General features: G+C 31.5%; 1 protein-coding gene across 1 annotated transcript in view; it reads left to right on the forward strand.

The window, feature by feature from the left end:
* The window catches only part of COL11A1 (collagen type XI alpha 1 chain), a 223,445-nt gene that overhangs the window by 59,232 nt on the left and 136,847 nt on the right, over positions 1-27,366 (forward strand). The window contains exons 5-11 of the mRNA XM_023190917.2: positions 13,238-13,366; positions 18,527-18,643; positions 19,246-19,338; positions 21,940-22,194; positions 23,502-23,564; positions 25,007-25,048; positions 25,981-26,043. Coding sequence (XP_023046685.1) covers positions 13,238-13,366; positions 18,527-18,643; positions 19,246-19,338; positions 21,940-22,194; positions 23,502-23,564; positions 25,007-25,048; positions 25,981-26,043 — 762 coding nt within the window. The remainder of the gene's footprint in view (positions 1-13,237; positions 13,367-18,526; positions 18,644-19,245; positions 19,339-21,939; positions 22,195-23,501; positions 23,565-25,006; positions 25,049-25,980; positions 26,044-27,366) is intronic.

Genomic DNA, 27,366 nt, shown 5'->3' on the forward strand with positions numbered 1-27,366 from the left:
TTTTCAATTAATCTTCTGATTATGGTAGTTACTTCTTAAGAATTTTATGCCACATTTAAGATTTAATTTCAGGCTTGTTTCTGGATATGCAATCAAAAACTCTGCCAAGAGCCACCAGGCTTTTCCTGAAAGCTATAATATCAAATGTGAGCAGAAGTTTTAGGGTCTAGGGGCTATCTTATGAAAATAGTATAGAATGTTGTTAAGCTATTTATTTTACACTGCACATACTAGGCTACTTATCTAAATGTATTTTTCTTTTATTTCTATTACATTTTCCTCATGTGTTTGATTTATAGAATAATAACTTTAAGACTCCTGAAACTGGAACTTATTTTTAGAAAAAATATAGCTAATAGCTAGAAGTCTGCCACTTAAAGGTTTGTTTTCCTTTAATTGACCCCAAACACTGCAATAAAGTATCTTACATTTGTATTTACTTTACAGTTTATAAACCGCTTAAATCTATATTAGTTGTGTTTAGAATTTCTGATGAAATAGTATTCTTCATTTACAGGTGTTGTAGTAATAGTATTCTTCATTTACAGGTGTTGAAATAGGCTTTCAATGGCGAATAAATTATTGGTCAGGAGATCTATTTATTGATTATTTATTGAGTACCCACTAAGAGAAGGCCTAGTCCAGGAATTGGGAAAATCTCTGACAACAAAACGGAAAAGTCCCTGCTCTCATGATGTGTATATTCCAGTGAATTTAATTGAACAAAATAGATTGACTGGTTAAGTAAGGAGCCGAGTCTATAAACTATACTTTTTATTGTCTTGTAGAGGTGCTATACCTTCCTGGCGTGTGACACCCATACTGGTTATTCAAATCCTTAAACTTACTGTTCAGTCATCCAGATATATATATTATATATATTTCATATATATGATGTATTTGTATTTCTCATATATATATATCTATATATATAGAGAGAGATATATTTATATACATGATACCAATTTCTATTTTAGGTCTTCAAGTACATGGTGTTTCCCCAACTTGTCATATTCTTTTTGAGTCACTCTGAGTTCCCACAGAAAACAGAACTTTCCTTAGATGGTTTCAGAAATTTGAGCAGGGAGGCTGGGGAAACTAGTAATTAGCATTACCTTCCTGAGGGCTAAACGGGCAAGGGGTGGAAATACTGGTACAGCACTCAGTGAGGAGCTGGAGTTCTGTAGAAGTACTTTCTAGCAGTGTCAATAATGATAAGGGTCCCAGACTACTGTGACAAGCTAGGAAAGTATGGGGGTAAATGATGCCAACCTTTTTCCCTTCCCAACTTCCAAACTCCTGGTGGTGGCTTCCATGGTCCGTTCTGGAAACCAACCTGTGGGAGAGTCTGGTGATGCAAACTTTAGGGGTCAGGTTCTTTCAGGCACAGAGTAAAAGACAGAAATGTTAGTAATAGGAATTGAGGTGCCAACAGAGGATAACAAGTATCCCTTTATTTAGAAGAAAAACTGACCACTTTCACATAAATTATGCCAGGAAATTCTAGATAAATCCTCTAATTTTCTCAGGTGAAAGTTATTTCAAATTTCTTATATCTTCATAATTGGAATGTAGCAGGTAGTAAAGAAATATGTGTCTCATGTGTTATGTATTCGTGTATAATAATCTCAATAACAAGCCTATAAGTATTGGAGAGGAGGTTTCTTTTCCTCCTATTCATAGTGTTGGCATGATACTTTGTCTCCATAAATATTTATTGAATTAATGGATAGACGAATGACAGTAAACAGGCAAAGGCAAATATTCTAATAGTAATCTGGCTGTTAAAATCCTTGTGCAAGTTAGAATTAAAAGTTATAGGAGAAATATAATCACTATCTTATCTATAATATTTCTTAGCTTATTAACTTGTAACACATACAGAAGAAAAACATTTTGTTTTGGGAAAAATATAGCTTTTCTTAAAATAACAAACCAATATTGTTATACAAAAATGTTGTATAACAGATTGTTTTTGCCTTCAATCAAAATAGTTTTTCCAAAATATACCCATTTCAGTAGGGAATTCTAGCTTTCAATTTTGAGTAAGCCATCCATCGTTTACTGTTCAACAAATATTACATGTTCAAGGTACAAACTGACTATATTTTGTAGAGAAAAGAGGTTTTCACATTTGACACTAAAAATATTTTTTTGTTTTCAGAATAAAAAAAGGTGTGCTGATTATATTATATATATATATGCATACTTTAAAAGTCCTCTAAGAATTACATATTTTATAAAGTAGCCAATTTATATTTAAAGAGACTTCAGTTCTCTAAAGAATGAATGTATCATTCATTGTTATAGAGGATTGCAACAGAGCAAATATAAGGGACTATTTATAAAAGATCTGTTATTTCTGGAATAGTACCATTCTATATAAAATTAAAATAATAAATGTATAGAAATGCAACTACCAATTTCTTTTTATTCTCTGACAGGTGTTTTCTCTAAGAGACTTAAAACAGGCAAGAAAAAAAGGATGATGCTAAAAATTGATATGTAAAAAACTGATACCCAAATATCTGGTATTGTGTTGGAGGAATAAATGTGTCAGTTCAACTGTTAACTCTTTATGAAATAGTGAAAATAGTCTATAATTTATTTCCTATTCCAAAAATAACAATTACTTTAAAATTATGTCTAAAATTTACTGCCGAGTTAAAGATTATGAAATAAAATGTAAATGTCAAATTCTAATGTTAACTTTGTGAAACAGGCAGTGAAAGTAATACCTAATGCAAAGGTCATATTTGACCTTTACAATGATATTAATTATATGAACTTGTCCTTTGAGTCTAAGTGTTAAAATACAGGTTAATCACTATGTGTCAATTCAAAATAAAGCATAAAAATTAAAAAGCATATTAAAAATAAATACTGATTAAGAATTTCTCATTAATAATTAGCATTCAAATTGAGATGTGCTATTAATGTAAAATATATATAATCTTTCAAAAACTTAGTAGGAATAATAATAGCTTTTATATTAATTACAAATTGAAATTATATGTTTTGAATATATAAAGAAAAATAAAAATATTACATACCTGTTTCCTTACATATGAATATTTTTTCTCAAGGTGATTTTTTAAAAAGAGGTCTCAAAATGATTTTTATTTTGTTTTAAAATCCTCTTTAGCATTTTAAGTGTTAATTTCAATCATATTTTGGACAACAAATGTTTTTAAAATACATCAGATGAATTTATTTTGGGAAAGGGATCAAATTGTGGTAACATTTAAATGTTAATTATTTAAAGAAACATTGATATGAAGAATCCTTTCATAATCTGAGAATCATCTCTAAGTATTTTTTTAGAATTTTAATTTAAATTTTTACATAAGAGTTTCCTTCAATCAACAAGAAATAAACATGTTTAGTCTTTATTCATATTAACATAAGCTGATAAAATGTAACAAAGAATACACAAAAGTATACAATCTGAGATTATCAGAATATATACTTTAATATATATTTTGAGATTAATCTCAGAATATATACTTTTGAACTATATATTTGAACTCTTTATATAATATACATAATTGGAATATACATAAACATATACACACATAGTTCAAATATTAGGGGTATGTTTTTCTAGCATTTTTTGTTTTCCATTGTTGACATGAAGTAGGATTGCAATATAACTTTATTAGATGGAATTAATGATACAAACAAAATTGTTTTAATCTTTTACTAGTACAATAAAATGTATTTTAAATATAAAACTATTTTATGGATATTTTTTAAAAATTTGTTCTCTTTAAATTATTTATTTGTACTTGGAATGATGCTTTTTTACCTTTCTTACTTTCCATTATCTCCAGTGGACTGAGGGGTGTCTGTGATGATGATACTGTCCGGTTTGTAACTTCAGATTACCCTGTGTTCTAGCTACTTGCCAAATTAAATCAGCCAATATTTCTACAGCATCTACTTAATACTGGACCCTGGATATGGTCAGTTATTACTTTTGTTGTAAATAAACAAATATCCATTTTGTATTTTTTCAATTGAAGTGACCTTTGTTCTGTTATAAAGACAGAACTTGAGAGGAATTAAAAAAAACCCAACAACCTAGTATTAACTGTTTTGTATTAGTTTTCTAAGGCTACCATAATAAATTGCCACAGACTCAGTGGCTTAAATAATAGAAACTTAGTTTTTTTTAAAGTTCTGGAGGCTACAAGTCCAAAATCCAGGTGTTGACAGAGTCGTTTTCTTCCATCTGAGGGTTCTTGCCTTGGCTTGGAAATGGTTGTCTTTTCCCTGTGTCTTCACATGGTCTTTCCTCTGTGTGTTTGTATCCATGGTCTTTCCTCTGTGTGTTTGTATCTTAATCCTTTCTTAAAGGAGACCAGTCAGATTGAATCAGGACCATCCTAGTGGCTTTGTTTAACCTTAATTACATTGTTAAAGGCCCTGTCTCCAAATACAGTCACAATGTGAGGTGTTGGGAATTAGGATTTCAATATACAAATTTGAAGGGACACAATTTAACCCGTAGCATTCAGTCTGGGCAAGCTCATCCTGTTCTTGATTATCAATGAACAAAAATGAGTATAAGATTGCTACAGAAAGAAGTATGGACTGTCAGATCAAAGGGAAATTTTCTGCCAATTCTTACCAATTCTTGAAACTTGGTTTGGTTTCAATGATGCAATCTGACAGTCTGCAGGTTTAGGAGAGATACAGTTCAAAAATAAATGAAAGTTACTTTCTTAAATGAAACACTGAACTTACTCCATAAATGACCATTAGTTATTATTCTACTACTTAGACTTAAGAGACTGACCCTCCAATTTTTTCCTTTTATTATAGTTCCATTTGAGTAAATGGCTTTGCCATCCTATCATTGCTTACTTGAGAAACTGCAGAATTGCTCTACGTTCTCTATAACACTTTGTTCCATCTTTCCTTATCATTCTTGTCTCACTCCATCATCAGCACCCAGTCAGTTTCCAAATCTCACAGATATCTTTTTTACTAATATATCTACTGTCTGTTCCATCTACTCCATTCCTACCATGGCGGACTTGGCTTCAATTCTCAATACTTTTATTGAAATAAGCTTCTAATTGATTTCCCTGACTCCAAACTGGCTGCTTTCAAATTATCTTCCCTTTTGCTGTCAAAGTGATTTTTTAAAAATACAACATTGGTCAACCTATTTCATTGATCAGAGTTCTCAAATGACACTCAAATAACATCTTTTGAGTTTCAGTTCACATACAAGGCTTTTCTTAAATTGGTTCCTAACTTAAAAAAAAATCTACTCTTTACCCTCACTCCTTATTATCACCATATAAATCCTTCCCTCTAACTATGCTGCACTATATATACTTCTCTCTCTCTCTCTTTTTTTCTTTTTTTTTTGAGAAAGAGTCTGGCTCTGTCGCCCAGGCTGAGTGCAGTGGCAGTGGCGTGATCTTGGCTCACTGTAACCTCCACCTCCCAGGTTCAAGTGATTTTCATGACTCGGTCTCCCAAGTAGCTAGGATTACAGGCATGCGCCACCATGCTCGGCTAATTTTTGTACTTTTTGGTGGAGAAAGGGTTTTTACCATGTTGGTCAGGCTGGCTTTGAACTCCTGATCTCAGGTGATCTACCCACCTTGGCCTCCCAAAGTGCTAGTATTACTGGTGTGAGCCACTGCACCTGCCCTAAGTCTCTGAATTCATCATACAGTTTCATTCCTCAGAAGTTTCGTTTAAGATGCTTTTTATGTTTAATGCTATTTTACCTCCATCCCCTTCATTAGGCTAACTCCCATTTGCTTGTAACAAATCATCAATATTTTTCCAAGAGCCATTTCATAAAAATGTTCATTCTCACCGAGATACCTATACGTTGCAAGTTAATGGAGACAAGAATGAACTATAGGAAATGGAATCTAGATGATTTTATGGAACAAAATTATAGCTGTGTGATTTACTCTAGCATTGAGGGAGATTAAATATCTAATCCTAGATATTTCTGTAATTTAATAAGGTATATAGTCAATTGTTGGATTGTTATTTTACAGATCTTACAAAAAATTGCTCTCTTAGAATAAAGAACTTTAAATGTTAATGTTAAAAGTTTAGATCTTGCAAGATTCAGAGTAGAATTGAAAGCCTTGTGGAATTGTACAGTCACCAATCGTAAGATTAAAATTTAAGAGAGATGATCATTTTTCAGTTGTAATTGAGCAATGATTCAACATCTGCATTAACTATTTTAGTTATATCTAAATTTCTTCTGCCTTTGTTGTGATCCTATTAAGTTCCAAACACATAATCCATCTATGAGTCATATTATTCAATCAGATGGAGTTGAACAAGACAGCTTATCAGAGGCTGGTTTTTCATTGCTTATTCTCTAGAGGCAGCTGCTTTGCTGTGCAATTCAGTGGATGCTCAGATTGAGAACTAACATCAACCAATCACTGGTTGGCTTCACATAAGATAAGGAGTTCAATCTGAAAATTCAGAATCTTAACACTGACACATTGACATGTGATCTTAAGACATTAGACCAATATTATTTACCATACTTTTTCAATAAATGTGATTCTTCACACACACACACACACACAAAATCTAAATTTATCTTTACTTGTGTATTTCATAGACCATTATGTAATTATATTCATAGCACAGAAAATTGAAACAGCTGTGCCTTATGTAGACTTTATATTTAAGTCTATATAATATATAAAAATATAATTAAATAATAAAGAAAATAATAGAATACATTATATATTATATATTATAATAATATATGATACTAATATATAATATATAATTATATATTATATAAATAATATATGAAAAAATACATTTTATATAACATGTAATATGTAATATGTAATTATATATTATATATTTTATTTTATTATCCATCATATATTATATATAATTATATATACATTATATAATATATTATCATATATTATATATTATATTATGTATATTATATAGACATATATAAAGTCTATAAAAGGCATAGCTGTATATTATATACTTATATATAAAGTCTATATAAGGCATAGCTATATAATATAATATATATTATATATATATAAAATATACACACACACACAAACCAAAGTAAAAAAAAGAGCAAAAAATTATTAGCATATGTGCATTATTTGTTTGATTTTAAAAGTATGCTATTACTTATATCATTTATATTGATAAGAAATATAGTGAGATCATTTTGCAATGCATGTGACATTCACAAGAATATCATCTCTATAGACAGTTTCTATTTAATTTTCTTACATTTTATTTGCTTTTGCTCTATACCTATAATGTCTATAGGCAAACACTATAGTATAAACCCAGTTCACACAGCTGGAGATCACAAAGTAATTGTATCAACTGTACCTTAATCTTTGTTTTGTGGATCATTAAAGGAGGAAGATGCCTTGTATGCTAGAGATGCTAGTTTTACTCAATAACTTTACCTTTTTTAGCTGTGAAAATTTTTATGGCACTATTGAATCTAAATATTTATAGTTCATTCAATCTGTCACAATGAGCTTGTTTACAGACTGTATTAAAACATGTCATATGATTAACATAAAACACTGTAAAATGCCTTCTGGGAAAAATAGTACTGTAAGCTTTTTATTGAATTTTTCCAGTTCCTTTCTAGTATATTTTATAACTATTAAATACCTGAAATAAGAATTTATAGTGAAAAAGTTGGCAGGATTCCATTTAGTGAAGTTAGGACTGTAAATAGAACAGCAAGTACTTACAAAACCAGCATTATTTAAAAATATTTATTATTTAAAAGTACTATATACTTATATATGATGCATATATATATTTATATTATATTTATATACATAAATATATATATGATAGCAACTTTTTTGTTTTTTGGCAATAAATTCACTTGATTCATTATAATTTATATATAATTAAATATGGAATTCTAGAATTTCTATTCCTGGAGAGGAACTTAGGTATTATCTCTCAGCGCATTCATTTTACAAATGATAAATTAAATGATGCACAATTCCAGGTAGTTAATGGCAAAGCTGGGAGAAAATTTAGGAAGCAGAGTTTCTAATTGAAACCCTCAGTGATTCCATTACTCAGTCATATACTCATGTGCTCAATAGTGCCTCCTTATTTGTTTTAAATGTTAATAATTTTGTATTCAAATTTCTCTTTGTTATTTTTCATTTATTACAATTCAGGTATGGTTACTCAGTGTTCTGAATTATTCAGTTGGAATTTGAGAAATGCTATTGGTATGTGTTAAGAACTTGTATTTATTTGCTATGTGTCTATTTAAAATTAGTAGGTATTAGACAATATTAGAGATGCTCCTACTTAAAAATAATTTACAAAAAATCTCAGAAACTAATTTTATTGATCAATTATTTATATTGTCTCATGACATGTAAAAATAAATATTTTCAAGTTAGAAATACTAATAATACTTATGATTATTTTATTTTATTTTATTTATTTATTTATTTTTTTGAGACAGAGTCTCGCTCTGTTGCCCAGGCTGGAGTGCAGTGGCCAGATCTCAGCTCACTGCAAGCTCCGCCTCCCAGGTTTACGCCATTCTCCTGCCTCAGCATCCCGAGTAGCTGGGACTACAGGCGCCCGCCACCTCGCCCAGCTAGTTTTTTTTTTTGTATTTTTTTCAGTAGAGACGGAGTTTCACCGGGTTAGCCAGGATGGTCTCGATTTCCTGACCTCGTGATCCGCCCGTCTCGGCCTCCCAAAGTGCTGGGATTACAGGCTTGAGCCACCGCGCCCGGCCGACGATTTTAAATATGGTTGTCTAGATGAATATTTTCTACTTTTGCTCTATGTAATGCTTCACCATAAATTAAAGAAGGTGTTTCCTTACTTGGACATACTAGTATATTATATGTACTTTTAAAGCACTATTTGAATGAGTGAATGAATTAATGATTAAATAAAATGACTAAAAAATTTGCATAAATATAACTCAATCTGAGTTATCAATGGAGATATTTCTGAGGTCAACAAAATTTATCATGAAGATGAATAAACATAGTATTTCATTTATATCAGCATAATTATTATTAGTGGATGTGTGTTTTTGAGTCATTTTTGTGGTGTAATGTTGCTCAGTTTTGTAGTCATAATGAGACATTCTAGATGAAGATTATTCAGGTAGTTGGCAATAAGAATGTAAATGTCAAAATATGGATCAAAAGGGGATCAGGTTAAAACACTAAAAAGAAGATTTAAAATGAGATATCCATAAGGAGCTTTGAAACGCTCAGACATTAATCTGATGATCTAGGAGACCTGTGTGCCTGTCCAGGTAAGACCTGAAGAGAAGGTCCTGCTATTTTCAGTATGGTTGACTTTGAAGATCTACCTAGCAAAAAGTGAGAGCTAAGACAGTGTTGTAAACTGTAGGAGTGTTGAAAGTGTTTACCAGGGCACACAGAAAGGCTCTTGGGATACTAATTGTTTCCATTTGATTCTGAGATTTAAGGAAATCTCAGTCTAATCATTTACAGATCATTAACCTAACCAAACAGAGACCTCGTTGGCCACAAGCAGCAAAGACTACTGACTTATAGAATTACTTTAAGTAAATCACTACATGAACAAGCACCAACAACTATAAAGAAAAAATAACAGTAGGCTTGGTGGAACGGGAGGATAGTATCTGCTTTCAGGGTTGCTATTTAATACGTTCAACTTTCGACCTAAAAGCTTTCAACATCATGAGATAGCAAAAAAAAAAAAAAAAAAAAGAAAGAAAGAAAAAGAAAATTATGTGGCATACAAAGTAAAAACAAAGCAGTTAAGAGGAGCTGTCCCTGAAGAAGCACAGACATTGGACTTCCCCAACAAAGACATTAAATGAACTATTATGGATATGTTAAAAAAATAAAAAAATCATAATAACTAACAGCAAGTATGATAATGTCTTACCAAATAGAAAGTAGCAATAAAGATATATGCTATAAAAATATTAAATAGTAGTACTGTAGTTGAAAAGTATGACATACAATGAAAAATTGACTAGATAAGTTCAACAAAGAATTTGAGCTGACAAAATAATCAGTGTACTTGAAGATAAATCAGTTGATATTATCTATGATGAGAAGAAGGGAAGAAAAAAAAATTTAAAAAGTTGACAGAGCCTCTGAGACCTGCGGAACACCACCAAACATTCCAATAATAGGAGTCCCAAAAAGAGTAAGGGCAGAAAACATATTTAACAAAGTAATGACTGAACACTTCTCAAAGTTGATGAAACATGTTACTCTACACATTCAAGACTCTCAACAACTTCAAATCGGATAAACTTGTAAAATAAGACAGTGAGAGAAACTTCAAAATTGCAAGAGTGAAGTGACTGATAACATATAAAGGATTTTCATTTAGATTATTAACTGATTCCCTATCATATACTGTGGAGGTCATGAAGTAGTAGGGTAACATATTCACAGTTCTGGGGGCAAGGGGGAAAGACTTCAACCAAAAATTTTAGAGCCAGCAAAACCGACTTTCAAAGGCAAAGGAAACAGCCAGGTGCAGTGTCATGCTCTTATAGGCCCAGCTACTTAGGAGGCTGAAGTCGGAAGATAGCTGGAGTCCAGCATTTCAATAACAGCATTGGACAACATAATAAGATACCATCTCTTTAAAAAAGGAAAATTAAGACATTCCCATATTTAAAAGAATATTCACTAACAAAGTTCCCTTTCAAGAAATGTAAAGAGTATCTTGGATTGAAATGGAGGATTACTGGACAATAACTCAAATAAAGAACACTAGTACAGTTATCTAGGAGAGGTAAATATAAAATATTGTACTTCTTGTTTATAATACTTCTCTTTTTAGATTAAAAACAAAATTGCATAAAACAACAATTATAAAACTGTGTTGATAGGCTTATCGTATTTAAAGATGTAATTTATACAACAATGATAGCTACAAGGCGGAAGGAGGGATTAGAGCTACATAAGATCACATTTTTGTGTAAGATTGACATGAAGTAAGTATTAATTTGAAAAATATTGTAATAAATTAATTATAATTCTAAGAGTAACCACTAACAAATCTATAAGGCTATAGTAAAAACAGAAGTAAAATTTGTAAATAGTAAATATTCAACTCAAAAAAAGGCAGTAATGGAAGATAATGTAATATTAATACAAAGGCATAAAATGTAGAAAACAAATAGCAAAATAATAAATGAAAACAACTCAAATTTCCAGAAACTGATTAATAAACAGCAGCATGTCCATAAAAGGTAATATTACTTGAAAAGAGGAATGAAGTACTAATACATGGTACAACGTGGATCAATCTTGAAGACATTATGATTAATGAAAGAAGCCAATTGAAAAAGGTCACATGTTGTATGGTTGAATTTATAGGAAATGCCCAATTTTTACCAGGGGTTGGGAAAAGGGAAGGATTGAGAGTGACTACCACTGGTTGCAGGGTATCTTTTAGGTGTCATGAAATTTTTCTGCAATTAGTACTGACAGTTGGACAATGCTGTGACTGTACTAAACCCACTGTATTGTAAATTTTGAAAGAATGGATTTTATGTGTGAATTAATTAAATCCATTATAATTGATTTTATATTTGAATAGTGTGAAAAGCTCAATAAATATGTTATTTTAAAAAAGAGAAATGTAAGCATAGAAATATAAATTTTTGAACCTTAAAACTAAATCCTAATTCTAAGGGTGAGAATGAACACAGTTTTTGACAGAAGAAAGAATGATACAAATAAAAATAAGTACCACACCACAGGTAGTAACCACAGTATTAAATAAAACATTGCCTGCTGGGATTAAATAACCTAATTCTAATTAAATAACTTATACTTAATTCTAATTAAATAGCTAACTAACATATTTTCTTGGCACTTCTCACACTATTTGGTTATATCTTTTCAAGTTATTAATTTTATTCCACCTTATATTATAGTTTTAAATATTCTTAACCACTGGTTTGTGCTCTCCAAAGAGCAAAGATTACATCAAATGTGTGTTTCTACACCCACAGGTTCAATATTTTGAGTGTTTTTCTCAATAAATATTTGTTAATAAATAAATATTGTGGTATAAATGTAGAATGAATTATTCCACATTCTTTAATTTTTAAATATTTTTGTAATTTAATTTCCATATTTTTATCAAGTCCTAAATAATCCCTGTTGGTAAGATGCAGAGAAAGCTGGAATGACTTAAATTATTAAATATGGTGTCAGGAGTTTTATGCATCAGATTTATGTGCTCAAGCTTACAGAGGCTTGAATGCTCAAGTTAAATGGCTATCAGCCCAGATATTCCTCTAGGTCTGAGTGTAATTCTGAATTAATATGGTCATGACACACAGATTTATATTAAACTAGTTTCATGATGAAATAAGGTCCAGGTGGAAGTAGTCACATTATGTCAAGAGCAGAATATTTGGATTTTTCTCTTGTTTGCAGTTTCCAAAAGCTCTTGAAATTAAAACTCTTTAGGTAATTCTATTGTTAAGTATTACTAATGTTTTGATTTTATTTAAATCACATGGATTTTTTGATAGGTGATGTTTAATGTATCCTTAGGAACTCCTTTTTTTTTTCCTTAATATAAATGCATCAAACTCATGCATTTTTATTTTTAATTTGGATTTCTCCGGTTTCTTCATTTCTCATTCATCTTTGTAGGTAGGGATACCTTTTGATACTGATTTTTCTAACAGAACATAATAGTTGGATCTATATATTTACTCTAAAAATTTCATATAAATTTCCTAACAATAATTCCTTTTAAGCTTATTGAGCTTTTTACTTATTTAGTATTAGACTTTTATTACTGTTTTTATATATGCAGTTTTTAAAATGTGTTGACTTTTAAAATTAGCCTTTTGCCCACATTATATTTGTCCTCTACCATGCAATATAAACTACCAATGAAGTAAAATTGAGTTTTCACAAAGGAATGAATGTAGTATAGATTTCCTGAGCCAGAAGTTAACATAGAATAACAGCCCAATATTTACAGCTAATTTGTAAAATAGGTGTTTCAATCCTGTAAGACTCTTCCTAACATTGAAATATAAGTCATTTTTCTTCTTCAAATATTTAAAAATAAACCACACATTGTCTTGAATACATCTCACTCTGGTATATGTGTACTTTAATATGCTGACTGCATCTGTGTCTGTTTATTATTTATTATTATTATTATTATTATTATTATTATTATTATTATTTTGCAGGGGGACATCCAGCAGTTTTTGATCACAGGTGACCCCAAGGCAGCATATGACTACTGTGAGCATTATAGTCCAGACTGTGACTCTTCAGCACCCAAGGCTGCTCAGGCTCAGGAACCTCAGATAGATGAGGTGAGGAGCACAAGACTAGAGAAGGTCTCTGTATTTCAGTGATACGGACATAGCAGTGCGGTTTGCAGTTTTTGAACTTACACTTATTTATTCCATTTTAGTTAAATTATGCTTTGTATTTTAATACTGTTGTAATATTTCCAGGAAAAAAAGTGACTTGAATATATTTGGTACTTGTTTTCTTGCTGTTTAAGCATTTTATTACATACATTTATTAGAAATAGTGGTGCTTCACTTGTATACTGTGTATATGCACATACTCCATTTTGGAGGGGTGAGAAGAAAATAATTTCTAAGAGCGATATTTCGACCATTAGCATTTAAATAATTAACACAGCTTCAAGATAGAGTGACATATTTTCTGGTGTGCATTCCATCTCCCTAGACCTTTGGCAATTCATGCAAATGAGAAAGTGACATTAGAACTACCTTAAAGTTTTCAGGCTGTGTTGAATAATTAGAGTTTTTTTTAAAAAAAAAAACATTTCTCATAGGAAAATTTAAAAGCATGTGAAATGAAAGGAATTTAAGCCTCAGTTGGGAGCAAAAATGTATTTTTGGATTTTTTCCTCAAGACTTAAAGTGTTAAAAAGGAAGTAGAAATTTGGAAACATCAAAACTGTTCTAAAAATGAATCAGATAGAAAGTACTTTCCTTTTAAATGTCCTCGTAGGTGCCACCATTTGAGTTTCACTGTTTATAATGAGTCAAAATCTTTTATCTTATTGTTAGCTCTGCATGTGAATTAAGGTTGGATTTTACACTTTTAATGCTAGAAATATGTTTTTGACACTACTTTACTTTTTAACGTTTAATAGTGAATTCTGTTGCACTGATCTTTTCCATGACTTAGTATTAGTTTTTGTTTCAAAAACAAGGTAAAATTTTAAGAAGCCAACAGGAAGGCAAATATGAGAGTGTAAAGATAAATTACTGGGATATTTTATTTACCTGCTTCACAGTTCTCAATTACTTCATTCTTTTTATTCTCTCATGATTCACTAAATATATTTTCCGTGAATTCTGAAGTGATAGATAAAATAATTATCAGATTTAGTGTTTTTATATCTAAGAGGTTATGTGCTGACTTAATATTAAAATTTATAGCATTTACTGTACATTTTCAAGGTTGATGAGATCTGTTTTGCTCCTTTATAAAGAAAGATAAGGCATATTATTCTTTTTAGCAACAGATATGGCTCTGATTTTTGGAAGAAGGGAGGTTTGCAATCTTAATATATCACTTTGAGGTGTTTTGTTCCCGTGTTGTAATGTTATTATGTCAGGTAGGCTGTTATTTTATCAAGGTAATTTGTATCCATCTTCTTAAGTTCATTTAAAAATGAACTTGCCTTTTACCATGTTAGTTGTTGACATGTATATTTAACATTCTGTTGAGATGTCAAACTTAGTTTTACTAGAAGCATTTGATGAGAAAAACAGCACATTATAGCAGAAACTGCATCACAATCTGGTTGGGTAATGCAATCATAGATTGCATTTTTACCTCTTTAAAAATTGAATAAGTCATAATGAAAAAGTTTTTTCTTTAAGGAAGAATTAGCTTTCACTTTTTTCTCTAACTCTAAATTATGTTGATCCTTCAACAATAAGATAAACATCTATACCAGTATCAAAAACTAATCAATCAAATTAGTAAGTAGTCCTTATAATAATTTTAAACTATATCCATTAATATGTCATTATATGATAAAATGCATATTAATAATCTTCAGAGTTTCTACCTATATAAATTAATAATGCAATGTTAGTCGTCAATACGTGAAGAACACAAAGTGCAATATGGAGCATCAGTCATACATGTTGTACTTTATATTACTTAATTGTTCACTAATAAACTTCTGGTATTGCATGTTTATTATTCTAATTTGGATTAATAAATATGTCAATTTCTTTTATAGATCAACCGATATGCTTTTTCAGCTTATAATTTTGTCTACTTAGTGTCCTCAAATAACATATCCTAATCCATTCTTAAGATTCACATTGTTATATGCTTGACACAACTTTACAACCATCACCATGGAGTAAGAGATGTATAATGTAGGCAGATTAAATTTAATTAATTAATTAATTAATTAATTAATTAATTAATTTATTAATTTATTTTTGAGACGGAGTCTCGCGCTGTCGCCCAGGCTGGAGTGCAGTGGCCGGATCTCGGCTCACTGCAAGCTCCGCCTCCTGGGTTCACGCCATTCTCCTGCCTCAGTCTCCCGAGTAGCTGGGACTACAGGCGTCCGCCACCTGGCACGGCTAGTTTTTTTGTATTTTTTTCAGTAGAGACGGGGGTTTCACCGTGTTAGCCAGGATGGCCTCGATCTTCTGACCTCGTGATCCACCCGTCTCGGCCTCCCAAAGTGCTGGGATTACAGGCTTGAGCCACCGCGCCCGGCCGGCAGATTTTAATTTAATCATAATATTATCACATTTTAATTCTATTTGAAACTACACGATGCCATTTAAATAGGTGACGAGCTAATATTAAAATTATAATGAATTTGGGATTTTCTGATCAAGTGAAAATGTCTTATAAAAAATTAGATGTTAAATCTATAGGATTCCTTTTGGTATTCTTTCTTAAAAAAGGATGAAAACAGAAAATGAAGTGACAGACAATCTTTTATAAAGGAATTTAAAAAACAATTAGCTTTCCAAAATGTGTTATCTTTTCACTTAATATGTATCATACATTATATTTCTCATCAGATGCACAGGTTTTTACTGATATCACCAGTTTTCTTACAAATTAAGTAAGAACAGACATGACATTTCTGAAAGATTATTTTTCCTCACCTACTCTAATTTCTGTTAGAATACCGACAAAGTTGAAATTATTCCATCACTGCATGTCTTTTTGCATATATTTGTCTGATTGATTATAACTAGTTATTTCCTCTCTACTTGTCTCAAGCCATCTTTAGAATTCCTTAGTGAGGAGAGAGATTTATCTTCAAAAATATGTTATGAGGCTTTATGTAGTAATATATATATATTGCAATATACATTCAGCAATATCCTGAGTATATTCATGACCACCACATGGAGGAAGCTGTGCAGATAAAGGAGAACCAGGAGTGAATAAGCTCTAAAAGAAAGATGTGCGGGCAGGGCGCAGTGGCTCATGCTTGTAATCCCAGCAATTTGGGAGGCCACGGCGGGCAGATCACCTGTGGTCAGGAGTTCAGTGGCAGCCTGGCCAACTTAGTGAAACCCTCTCTCTAATAAAAATGTTTACAAGATTAGCCGGGCATGGTGGCAGGTGCCTGTAATCCCAGCTACTTGGGAGGCTGAGTGAGGAAGGAGAATCGCTTGAACCCAGGAGGCAGAGGTTGCAGTGAGCTGAGATCATGCTGCTTGCACTCCAGCCTGGGTGACAGGGCAAGACTCCATCTCAAAAACAAAACAAAATAAAACAAAAAACAAACAAACAAAACCCAGAAAGATGTGCTTTAGTGTCTAGGGCAGTTAACATGTTATTTCCTCCATTATTTCATAACCAGTCTGGTTAATCAACATTTGGAGAGTTTAAATAAAGAACAGAATTATGAAAGTTAGAAGATAATTTGTCCTATAAGAGAAAAACATGATATAAAATTAATTGACTACTTTGGTACAGTTCTATATATATATATATATATCTTTGAATAGCAGATTTCAATTAAAATGCATTTAAGTTGTCCAGGTTTAAAATTGGCACTTTATGCATTTACTTATGGTTTTTGTAATTCATAACTCCTCTATAAGCTACTAGAGCTTATTATTAGAAGGCACTGTGATCACAATTTTCTAAAACATTTGTGGTCAACAGTTATTTTGTTGGAAGATTGAAAGGGAATGGTTAAAATGTGAAGAGAAATCCAGTTGAGACATAAATGGAATTGTATCAAATACATTACTTAAGGAATTACATATAGATTGTCCCTGGAAAATATATATTATTTTATGTATTATTATATGTATTATTATATATGTTTACTATATGTATTATTGTATTATTATGTATGTTTGCCCTAGGCAATTATATTTATAAATTGCCCCTGGCATGCATATACATACATACATATATACACACATAAATTTTTTAGAGTTTTAACTTGTTTAGTTTACTACTTAATTTTTGTGCTACATATGATTTAGTGTATTTAGTTATTTTGATTAAAATCTAAATTTAACTTATGTTTAATAATATCTATATTCTTGATTGAAAATTAAAATTTTTATAAAGATATTGAGCTTTGGATTTGAGCACATTATTTTGCTCATTATTTAATATGTACGATTGTCTTTTAACTCTATTAGGAAACGTATCTCTCCTTAATTAAAATCTTTTAATGCGGAAGAAATTAGTATAAAATACTATTTCCAATGTGAATTATATTTTTCAAGATATCTAAGTGTTATGCCTTTTTTGATAGAGAAAAAGGCAGCAATTTTAAATATTAAAATTATGCATTAATTATAAGCACATCTAATTTTGAATTCTTAATGTCTCACAAGGATTTTGTGCTCTGTTTGATCTTAGGAAAGTCTAAAGGAAATTAGGAATTTCTTAATACATTTTAGATTTTATTTTCCCATTGGTTACAGTATTTCAAATAGAGTATATACTTATTTCATATTCGTTGTATTCCCTTTCCCTCCTCCCCTCTTTCCCATCTCTCAATAGATATGAAAATCCTTTCATACTTAGGAAGACTACTCTCAACATTTTTATTTTTAGACATGTAGCTTAATGAAAAATTCCCATTGAAATTACTGTAGAGCTCTTATAGAGAAACATTGCATAGCAATTTTTCAAATCAAAATTAATATTTGACATCTATGTTCAAGTACATAACTACTGTGTTTCAATTAACATTCCATAATTAAGAACTTGAATTACTATTCCACATTTTTTGTTTGCTTGTGATACTAATCACCATTCTGCTCATAGGAAATGTGCTTTGTCACTCCTATGTTATGATACTCTGTATAAGACAGTATAATACTTCTATGTAATGCAAAAATAACTCATCAATAACGTTAATTTCTTGTCTCTTAACATTTACACTATGTAAAAGTTAAGATGGTTCTCACTTTGTGAATAGTATTTTGCCACTAACACAATTGCCTGATATTTTTTCCTTTGCAATGTAGTATGAACCAGAGGATATAATCGAATATGACTATGAGTATGGGGAAGCAGAGTATAAAGAGGCTGAAAGTGTAACAGAGGGACCCACTGTAACTGAGGAGACAATAGCACAGACGGAGGTAAAAACAAAGCAGTGCCTGTGTATGTGGTGTCCTGCTGTTCGTCATCCTGTGGTTCCTTATGTTGACTGTTCCTCAAACTTACCATAAACCTTTCATTCATCTTATTCCGCTGAACCAATAACTGTGATTTTTATTTGACAGTAGCCTTTTTGAAGAATGATGTCCATTTCACTTTTGCTTAGCCTTCCTTTCATCTATGCTCTATATTTCCCTCCTTGTTTATTTATGTTTTCCATTCCATCTTTCACCACATTTTACAGAAAAAGAAATCCAATTTCAAAAAGAAGACGAGGACAGTGGCTACTAACTCAAAGGAAAAGTCCAAAAAGTTTACACCCCCCAAATCTGAAAAATTTTCATCCAAGAAGAAGAAAAGTTATCAAGCATCAGCAAAAGCCAAACTAGGGGTAAAGGTAGCAAAGAAAAAGCAATCAAGATCTATCCTAGATAAGCTGGAAGATCTCTGATCATGAGTCATAGTCTTAACCCAACTAGATAAATACTCACTCGGCTAATACTATAACCCATTTAAATCATGATTTCCATACATTTGGGATTACCTTACATGTTTACTAATTCTCTTCTGAATTTACCATTAGGCAAATATCATTGATGATTTTCAAGAATACAACTATGGAACAATGGAAAGTTACCAGACAGAAGCTCCTAGGCGTGTTTCTGGGACAAATGAGGTAATACACATAGATAATATTAAATCACAGTCCCACTTTTTAAATGTGTAATTTATTTTGATATACTTCACTCTGGAAGAATCTATAATTTCTCAAACATCTGATGTTTTAATTCTTTTACTAAAGTAAGAGAAACAATAGCAATGGTTCATTATTACTAAAAGCAGTTCATCTGAAATCAATGTCAATTCAGGTTTTGCATGACTCTTTGCTTCATGCAGATGCTAAATTGATCAAACTGAATTGGCTGCTATTATTTTCTTAATTGCTCCTGGAATTGAGCAAGCTTTTCAACATGTTGTGGCTAAGGGTATTCACAACATGTTTCTTCTGTGAGAAGAATCCTCTAAAGTGAAAATTGTATCATCAAAGGATACAATTAGAATTTTACTCCATCTGATGAATAATCATGCATTTTATGACAGCGAGCATTTTGAGAAAATGTAGTCTTAGTGGACCTAAATAGCTACATTTTCAAATGTTAGGAATGTAATATTAATTCTTATTAAACTAATATATCTTAATCTTTCCATTATTTTCTATGAAAATATTATGTACATGCAGGTAAAAATTAATCTTCCTGAATTTCATATTGCACATGCATTCTGATAATGAAGAATACAACATACAATTCAGTTTAACTTTGTTAAATATCTGGTATACATTTTGGTATAATTTTATCAGGAAATGAATATAAGAAATGTAATTTACTTCTAAGAAAATTTATGTAAAATGTCTCACAATGAGGCAAATAGATTCAATAGGCCTTTATATGAAAACACAAAATTGAGAATAATAAATATTTAGAGTGAGAATGCATTTTAAGTTTCTTTTAGCTCAAATTAATAATTTTCAAAAAAAATAGTATTTTGATTCAAGATGTTTATTTACCTAACCAAATTCATCCAGCATTTTAGTGCCAAGCTATGATTATAGCAATATTCTCACCCTAGATATTATGCAGTCTCTGTAGACAGCATATACTCCTTATCTAAGAATTCAAAAAATTATGGTTATTGAACATTTAATTTTAGTGAAAAAATACTGATCATTTATGTACATATTTTAATTCACAAGATTGTATAATACTGTTATCTAGTATTACTCTATCATCTAGATTTACTATGGAATAGAAAATCAGTTACCTAAAAATGAAATTTACAAATTGGCAAGATAAGCCTAAGCAATACAACAAGATCCTGTCTTTACAAATAAATCAATCGATGCATTAGCTGGGCATGGTGGTGCATGCCTGTAGTCCCAGCTACACAGGAGGCTGAGGCAGGAGGATCATGTAAGCTCAGGAGTCTCAGGTTGCAGAGCAGTATGATTGTACCACTCGATTCCAGCCTGGGTGGCAGAGTGAGACCCCATCTCAAAAAATAAAAAATAACAAGATAAATTATTTAATTTGAGCCTCATCATGAATATAATAAAACCAAATATTCACATGTTAAGTCAGATTCAGGTTTATTCTACTAGTAAGGAATCAAGAGAAAAAATGTATCAGTTTTTATCTATGTCTCTGAGAAAGTATTATTGACATAATTCTCACTTTCAATTATTAATTAATATTTATTCCCTACTCTTCTTGAGAATTGTACAGTGATATTTTATATTTCGTTATCTTAAATGTTGATAGCTATCACTTAATTTTATTTGATTTAAAGAACTGTTTGGTGTCATGCTACTTCCCTACATGAGAAATGCTCTGCATAATCATTGTAATGACACATCTCTATTTATATTGATATTGGTATATTATTATTTTATTTATGGGATGAGACTCAAACTTACATGACTTATCCTTGTAGAATATTTATTTCATAATGATGTTCTGTAAGATTTAAAAATTAGGCAAAGCTGCCAGGTGTGGTGGCTCACACCTTTAATCCCAACACTTTGGGAGGCCAAGGCGGGTGGATCACCTGAGGTTGAGAGTTCAAGACCAGACTAATCAATCTGGAGAAAACCCGTCTCTACTAAATATACAAAATTACCGGGGCATGGTGGCACATGCCTGTAATCCTAGCTACTCGGGAGGCTTAGGCAGGAGAATCTCTCGAACCCAGGAGGTGGAGGTTGCCGTAAGCCGAGATTACACCATAGCACTCCAGCTAGGCAATAAGAGCAAAACTCCATCGAAAGAAAGGAAGGAAGGAAGGAAGGAAGGAAGGAAGGAAGGAAGGAAGGAAGGAAGGAAGGAAGGAGGAAGGAAGGAAGGAAGGAAGGAAGGAAGGAAGGAAGGACAAAAGTTAGCAAAGATTTAATATTGTTCAAATCTTAAACTATGAAGTAAATATGAAATTGACTAACATGTTTTTTCCAATGGAACAAGCAAATACACATGTTAATTCCATGTGAATATTTGCAGTTTATTGGAGAAAGTGCTTTGAAAGCAATATCTCTTTGTGCATAGCAATGTACAAATGTATTTCTTTCAATGATACTTGAAAGACTACTTTCCAGGTGTTTAGAGTTGCTTGAGTAGTACCAAAATCTCATCCCATCACATGCCATCAAACTGTAATTTAAATGCTTACCTTGCTTTACTAACAATAAACTTCATGTTCCTCAATTCCTTGCAATTTAAATTAATAGCCAAATCCAGTTGAAGAAATATTTACTGAAGAATATCTAACGGGAGAGGATTATGATTCCCAGAGGAAAAATTCTGAGGATACACTATATGAAAACAAAGAAATAGACGACAGGGACTCTGATCTTCTGGTAGATGGAGATTTAGGCGAATATGATTTTTATGAATATAAAGAATATGAAGATAAACCAACAAGCCCCCCTAATGAAGAATTTGGTCCAGGTGTACCAGCAGAAACTGATATTACAGAAACAAGCGTAAGTTGATACTACGCTCTGTGTCATTGTATGTCTTATTTATGGGATATTTTTATGTCCATGTCCATCTTAATGCCTTTTCAGGTTTAAAATGCAGGTTGAATTTTTATGTAAATTATGATTGCCTGTTACCACTAGGACACTTTGTTAGATTTTTTCACATGGGAATCTTCAGCAATTGTATCGTTGGCCACACTTTTGGAGTCATTATTTGAAAGTAAAATCTTGAATAGAATTGCATCAGAAATTTTGTCATTGATAAGATTAAAACATAGTTGTTTTTATTCTGAGTAGCAAGTCTGATTTTTAGACTATTTCTGATTTTTAGACTATTTCATTAAATTTAATATGATGTTATTCCTTAATGCCTGGGAATAATCACTGACATCTATAGATGTCTTTATAAAACATGTTTATAAGAGGCTATTGTTCAATCTCATTTTAAGATTCAGTATTAATGCTTCTTATGCCTATCTTTTAAGTTTTGCCCTATTTAAGCCTTCACTAGGTCTTCATACTTAAAAATATATTTTAATAGGTTATTTTTAATGTGTTTACTTTACTAAATTGTCTTTTTAAAAACTGAAATGACGCGATGGCTCATGCCTGTAATCCCAACACTTTGGGAGGCCGAGGTGGGCGGCTCACGAGGTCAGGAGATTGAGACCATCCTGGCTAACATGGTTAAACTCCGTTTCTACTAAAAATACAAAAAATTAGCCAGGCATGGTGGTGGGCACCTGTAGTCCCAACTACTGGGCAGGCCAAGGCAGGAGAATGGCGTGAACCCGGAAGGCGGGGCTTGCAGTGAGCGGATATTGCGTCACTGCACTCCAGCCTGGGCTACAGAGCGAGACGCCTTCTCAAAACAAACAAACAAAAAAAAGTGACATGGCCGGCCGGGCGTGTTGGCTCACTCCTGTAATCCTAGCACTTTGCGTGGCAGAGGCAAGCAGACTGACTGAGCTCAGGAGTTCTAAACCAGCCTGGGCAACACGGTGAAAACCCGTGTCTAATAAAAATACAAACAAACAAACAAACAAACAAACAAAAACCTTAACCAGGCGTGGTGGCGGACTCCTGTAGTCCCAGCTACTTGGGAGGCTGAGGCAGGAGAATGATGTGAACCTGGGAGGCGAAGCTTGCAGTGAGCCAAGATCCCACCACTGCACTCTAGCTTGGGCGACAGAGCGAGACTCTGTCTCCAAAAAAGAAAGAAAGGAAGAAAAAAAAAAAAAAAGATAATAAAAGAAATAAAGAAATGGCCTTACAGATATTCAGGTTGTTTTGACTATTTCATTCAACAGATAAATGGCCATGGTGCATATGGAGAGAAAGGACAGAAAGGAGAACCAGCAGTGGTTGAGCCTGTAAGTAGGGGTGTGAATGCACTTTAAAGGTTGGTAAAATTGCTTAGAAGCCACCATTACGTTAAATTATTATATATATTCATGTATTACCAGTGATAATGTTGATGTCCAGATGTTTGCAATTCACCACAGATAAGTAAGTTAGTAGGGTCTTGTCTAGACAGGAGAATTTCAATAAAACAAAACATAGAGCTGCAGAATTTCAGAATTTGTAAGTAGCTGAAATTTATCTTGTCTAATTCTCTCATTGTAAAACTAAAGAACCAGAGATCTAAAGGACCTAAGCAATTTTCCTGAGGTTTCAAATGTTTGATCAATGAGATATAATAGGACTTTTAGCTTTCCTGCTTTCCAATTCAATGATATTTTTATCTGATCTGTATGACTTAACATTATTTGAAATATATGACATACATATTTCTTACATATCCAAATTGTGTCATATGATAATATAAAATTTTTTTACTTCCTTTTCAAATACAGAAGAATCTCTTATTCATTCCAAATTCTTTAAAGTTTATATCAATATTTTTATTAATAATAATATTGCTAAGAAACAAATTCTTACTTAGAAGAAGTTTTACCATTGTTTCCTGCTAATAAACAACTCGGAAAAACTAATGTATTAGAACTGAAGGTAGAACAACATACAAATCATTTCAGAAACTGTAAGGACATAAAAATTCCAAAAAAAATAATAATAATAAAAGAAAGAGAAATGATAAAGAATAAAAAGAATCAGTTTTAAGGACCTTGTTGGCCATCTACTCATTACTCCAAAATCATGCAACATGCTCCCAAAAAACGTTGAAAATATATTTTTCAGACTGAATCGGTCGTTATTATAAACATTTTTAACCCCCTTTTTAAATGACATTGTAGCTTTTCAGTAGTCCAAAGATGGAGTGGAATGATAAATGTTTTAGAATGGAGTTCTTATTCTGAATAGCTCTTTATTCCTTTGCTTGTATCACATCTATCCATTTTCCTTTTTCCTGGAATTTTCTGTAATTTCCCTGAATTAAACTACTTATTTTCCATTCATTTATTTACACAGCAAATATTTACTAAGTTTCTGTTTTGTGCTAGGTGTTATTCTGTGGGCTACAAACAAACAAAAAACAAAAACAAAAACCTTGGTAGAGTGTTTTATCTGTACTCTTCTTGGAAGCACTTAGCATATTCTCCTTTGTAATATTATTCATCTAAATATTCATTTCCACTCCACTTAGTTCACACATTCTCTGAGGACACAGGCTGTATTTTCTATCATGTTGAATTTCTTTCCTTCCCTGTGCAAAAACATTTGTAATTAATTTAAATGATATAAATAGATAATTCACTATTTAATATGCAATGATATAATGTTCTCTTATATTCATGTAATTAAGAGGTTGGGGGTTATATTTCCCTGGTAGAGATGTTCTCTTTTCTTATTATAGGGTATGCTTGTCGAAGGACCACCAGGGCCAGCAGGACCTGCAGTATGTAAATGTTTTAAGATTATTTTTGTCTATTTAAAGTAATCATATATAAGATTTCTATTAATTACTGAATGAGAACATTTTAGACTAATTAGAATGTTGAACTATAGAGAAAAACATTTGTTCAGAGGAGCTGGTGCCTTTGAACTGCCTTCTGATTTGTCTATCCAAGTAATACTCTTTAAATTTTGTTTTAAATATTTTTGTTGCTTAGATGTCTCTGTATCTTCTCAACTCACTTTCATCTTTCTACTGAATATATAAAAGTAAAGAAGAGTCATCCTTATTTTCATTGCAGAGGTTTAATTATATCTCAACAAATGGAATTGCGACTTCTAGGTAGACTGTAGCTGCCTTATCTATACCTCTGTGTGGAGTAATTATCAGATTCCATTGTGATTTCCTGATAAGGCTGATGTTGCTCAGTGTGTTTATTCTCAAGTGATTACACTGATAAGAACCTGTAATAAATCCTCTGTCTTTTGTGGAATTAAACTCTTGTCATCTGAAATAATATATGATACTGATGCATTTAAATATGTTTACCCATAAAAGGAAACATATAATTGCCTCTAACCTAAAAGGTTTCTACATGTTCAACTTGTCTATCAAATTTTTGAGTTCTAATTTTATGAGTGTTCCGTTTCTTCAGTTAGAACTGGGACCAAATATGACCTTAGAGACTTTACATTGGCATATTCTTCTTTCCTGTTTTTCCTTGGAATGTTTGCTTCCATTCTGAGAGCAGCTGAACTAGCTACAAATTGGTTTCTATATGTTGTCTTTTCACAGGAAGATAAATAGGACAACTATTTAGAAGACTAGTGTATATTTATAAAATATAAATGAACTCTTAGACAGGACTAGGGTGAATTCGTCTGAATATTAATGAGATTAAGAATCTAATTCAGATACGTTTTGTTTCTCTATAGGGTATTATGGGTCCTCCAGGTCTACAAGGCCCCACTGGACCCCCTGGTGACCCGGGCGATAGGGTAAGTGAATGGACATGACATCTCATTACAAATGCATGTCATACAGACAAAAATAATTAAAATGTATTCTACAAGTTTAACATGTTATTCTTCCTGTGTGTGGGAGGAGTAAAGGCCGCATGAATTCAGTGCTGCACAACATTTTAGTTAACTTTTTAAATATTATTTTAAAGTGAGGATAAAAAATGTGCATTTATCTATGGCATAATTAGTATCAAACTTTTATTTTCAGCCAATATCCCTGATGATATGAACTCATGACGTTAGGGATTCTGGTATTCAAATTTGAATTCCAGACATACTTTTCCAGGTATTCTCATTTATATTTAGTTGGATGCTGACAGAATGAGTTAATAAATCTAAATTCCACTTTGAAGATCAAACGCTGGGTTACATGCTGAACTATCTCATTTGTGTTAAGTCTCTTCAAACTCTTCTCATAAAATACCCTTCCGTTTTTTTCCCCACATCCTTGAATAGCCAATGACTTTGTACTTTTTTTTCTTTTGTTTTTAGAGGATCAGAGATGCAAATAATTTATACTTTTCATATAGTTACATTTTAAAGAATATAAAAACTTTTTAATTTAAATTTAATGGAAGAAGATTTTTAAATATTTCAGAAATTCTGGCCTGAGTGACAGCTATTTAAGGTCAGAGGACATAGGAAGTATATTATGCAAAGATTATGAAACATTTTATTTAAAATAAAGTTCATAAGGTTAGTTCTTACATGCTCTGCTTACTTAATTTGATATATCCAGTTCCTTGGAGATATTTATTTGTAATAGTCATTTCAGTTAATATTTTTAAATCTCACCATGTTTTCATGAGACCTTTTTGGATTCTGTAATTTACTGGACTTAAACTCTATATCAGGTGATAAATTCATCTCTTTACATTGTACCTTATGAATACACACATATAAATGATCTAAAAATGTAGGAAATATTTTAGTAATAGGAAATTATACCATTCAAGCTAGATTTGTTAGGATTTGAAACAATTATTTCTTTATAGATGCCGTTATTTTAACTTATTTTAGTTCCTTGAAGTCTGTAGATAATCTATTGAAATAATATTCTAAATAAAATATAATTTTGCCAATCTAGAATCAATGTTAACAGTTTTCTAAGAGTTAAGTTTTTATAAGAAATTCACATTTGAAAAGTGCTGCTGCATTTTTTTTTTTTTTTTATATTGGATGGGCACTTTGAGTTATAGCATTTTGAATCTAGTTGTTTATTAATTTTTGAATTTACTTGCTTCCCTGCCAAGTACGACATGGCTATGTAGAAATGTCTCCTTATATTGAAAGCTTATG

The sequence above is a fragment of the Piliocolobus tephrosceles genome, chromosome 1 (assembly GCF_002776525.5).
Source record: "Piliocolobus tephrosceles isolate RC106 chromosome 1, ASM277652v3, whole genome shotgun sequence".
Lineage (NCBI taxonomy): Eukaryota > Metazoa > Chordata > Mammalia > Primates > Cercopithecidae > Piliocolobus > Piliocolobus tephrosceles.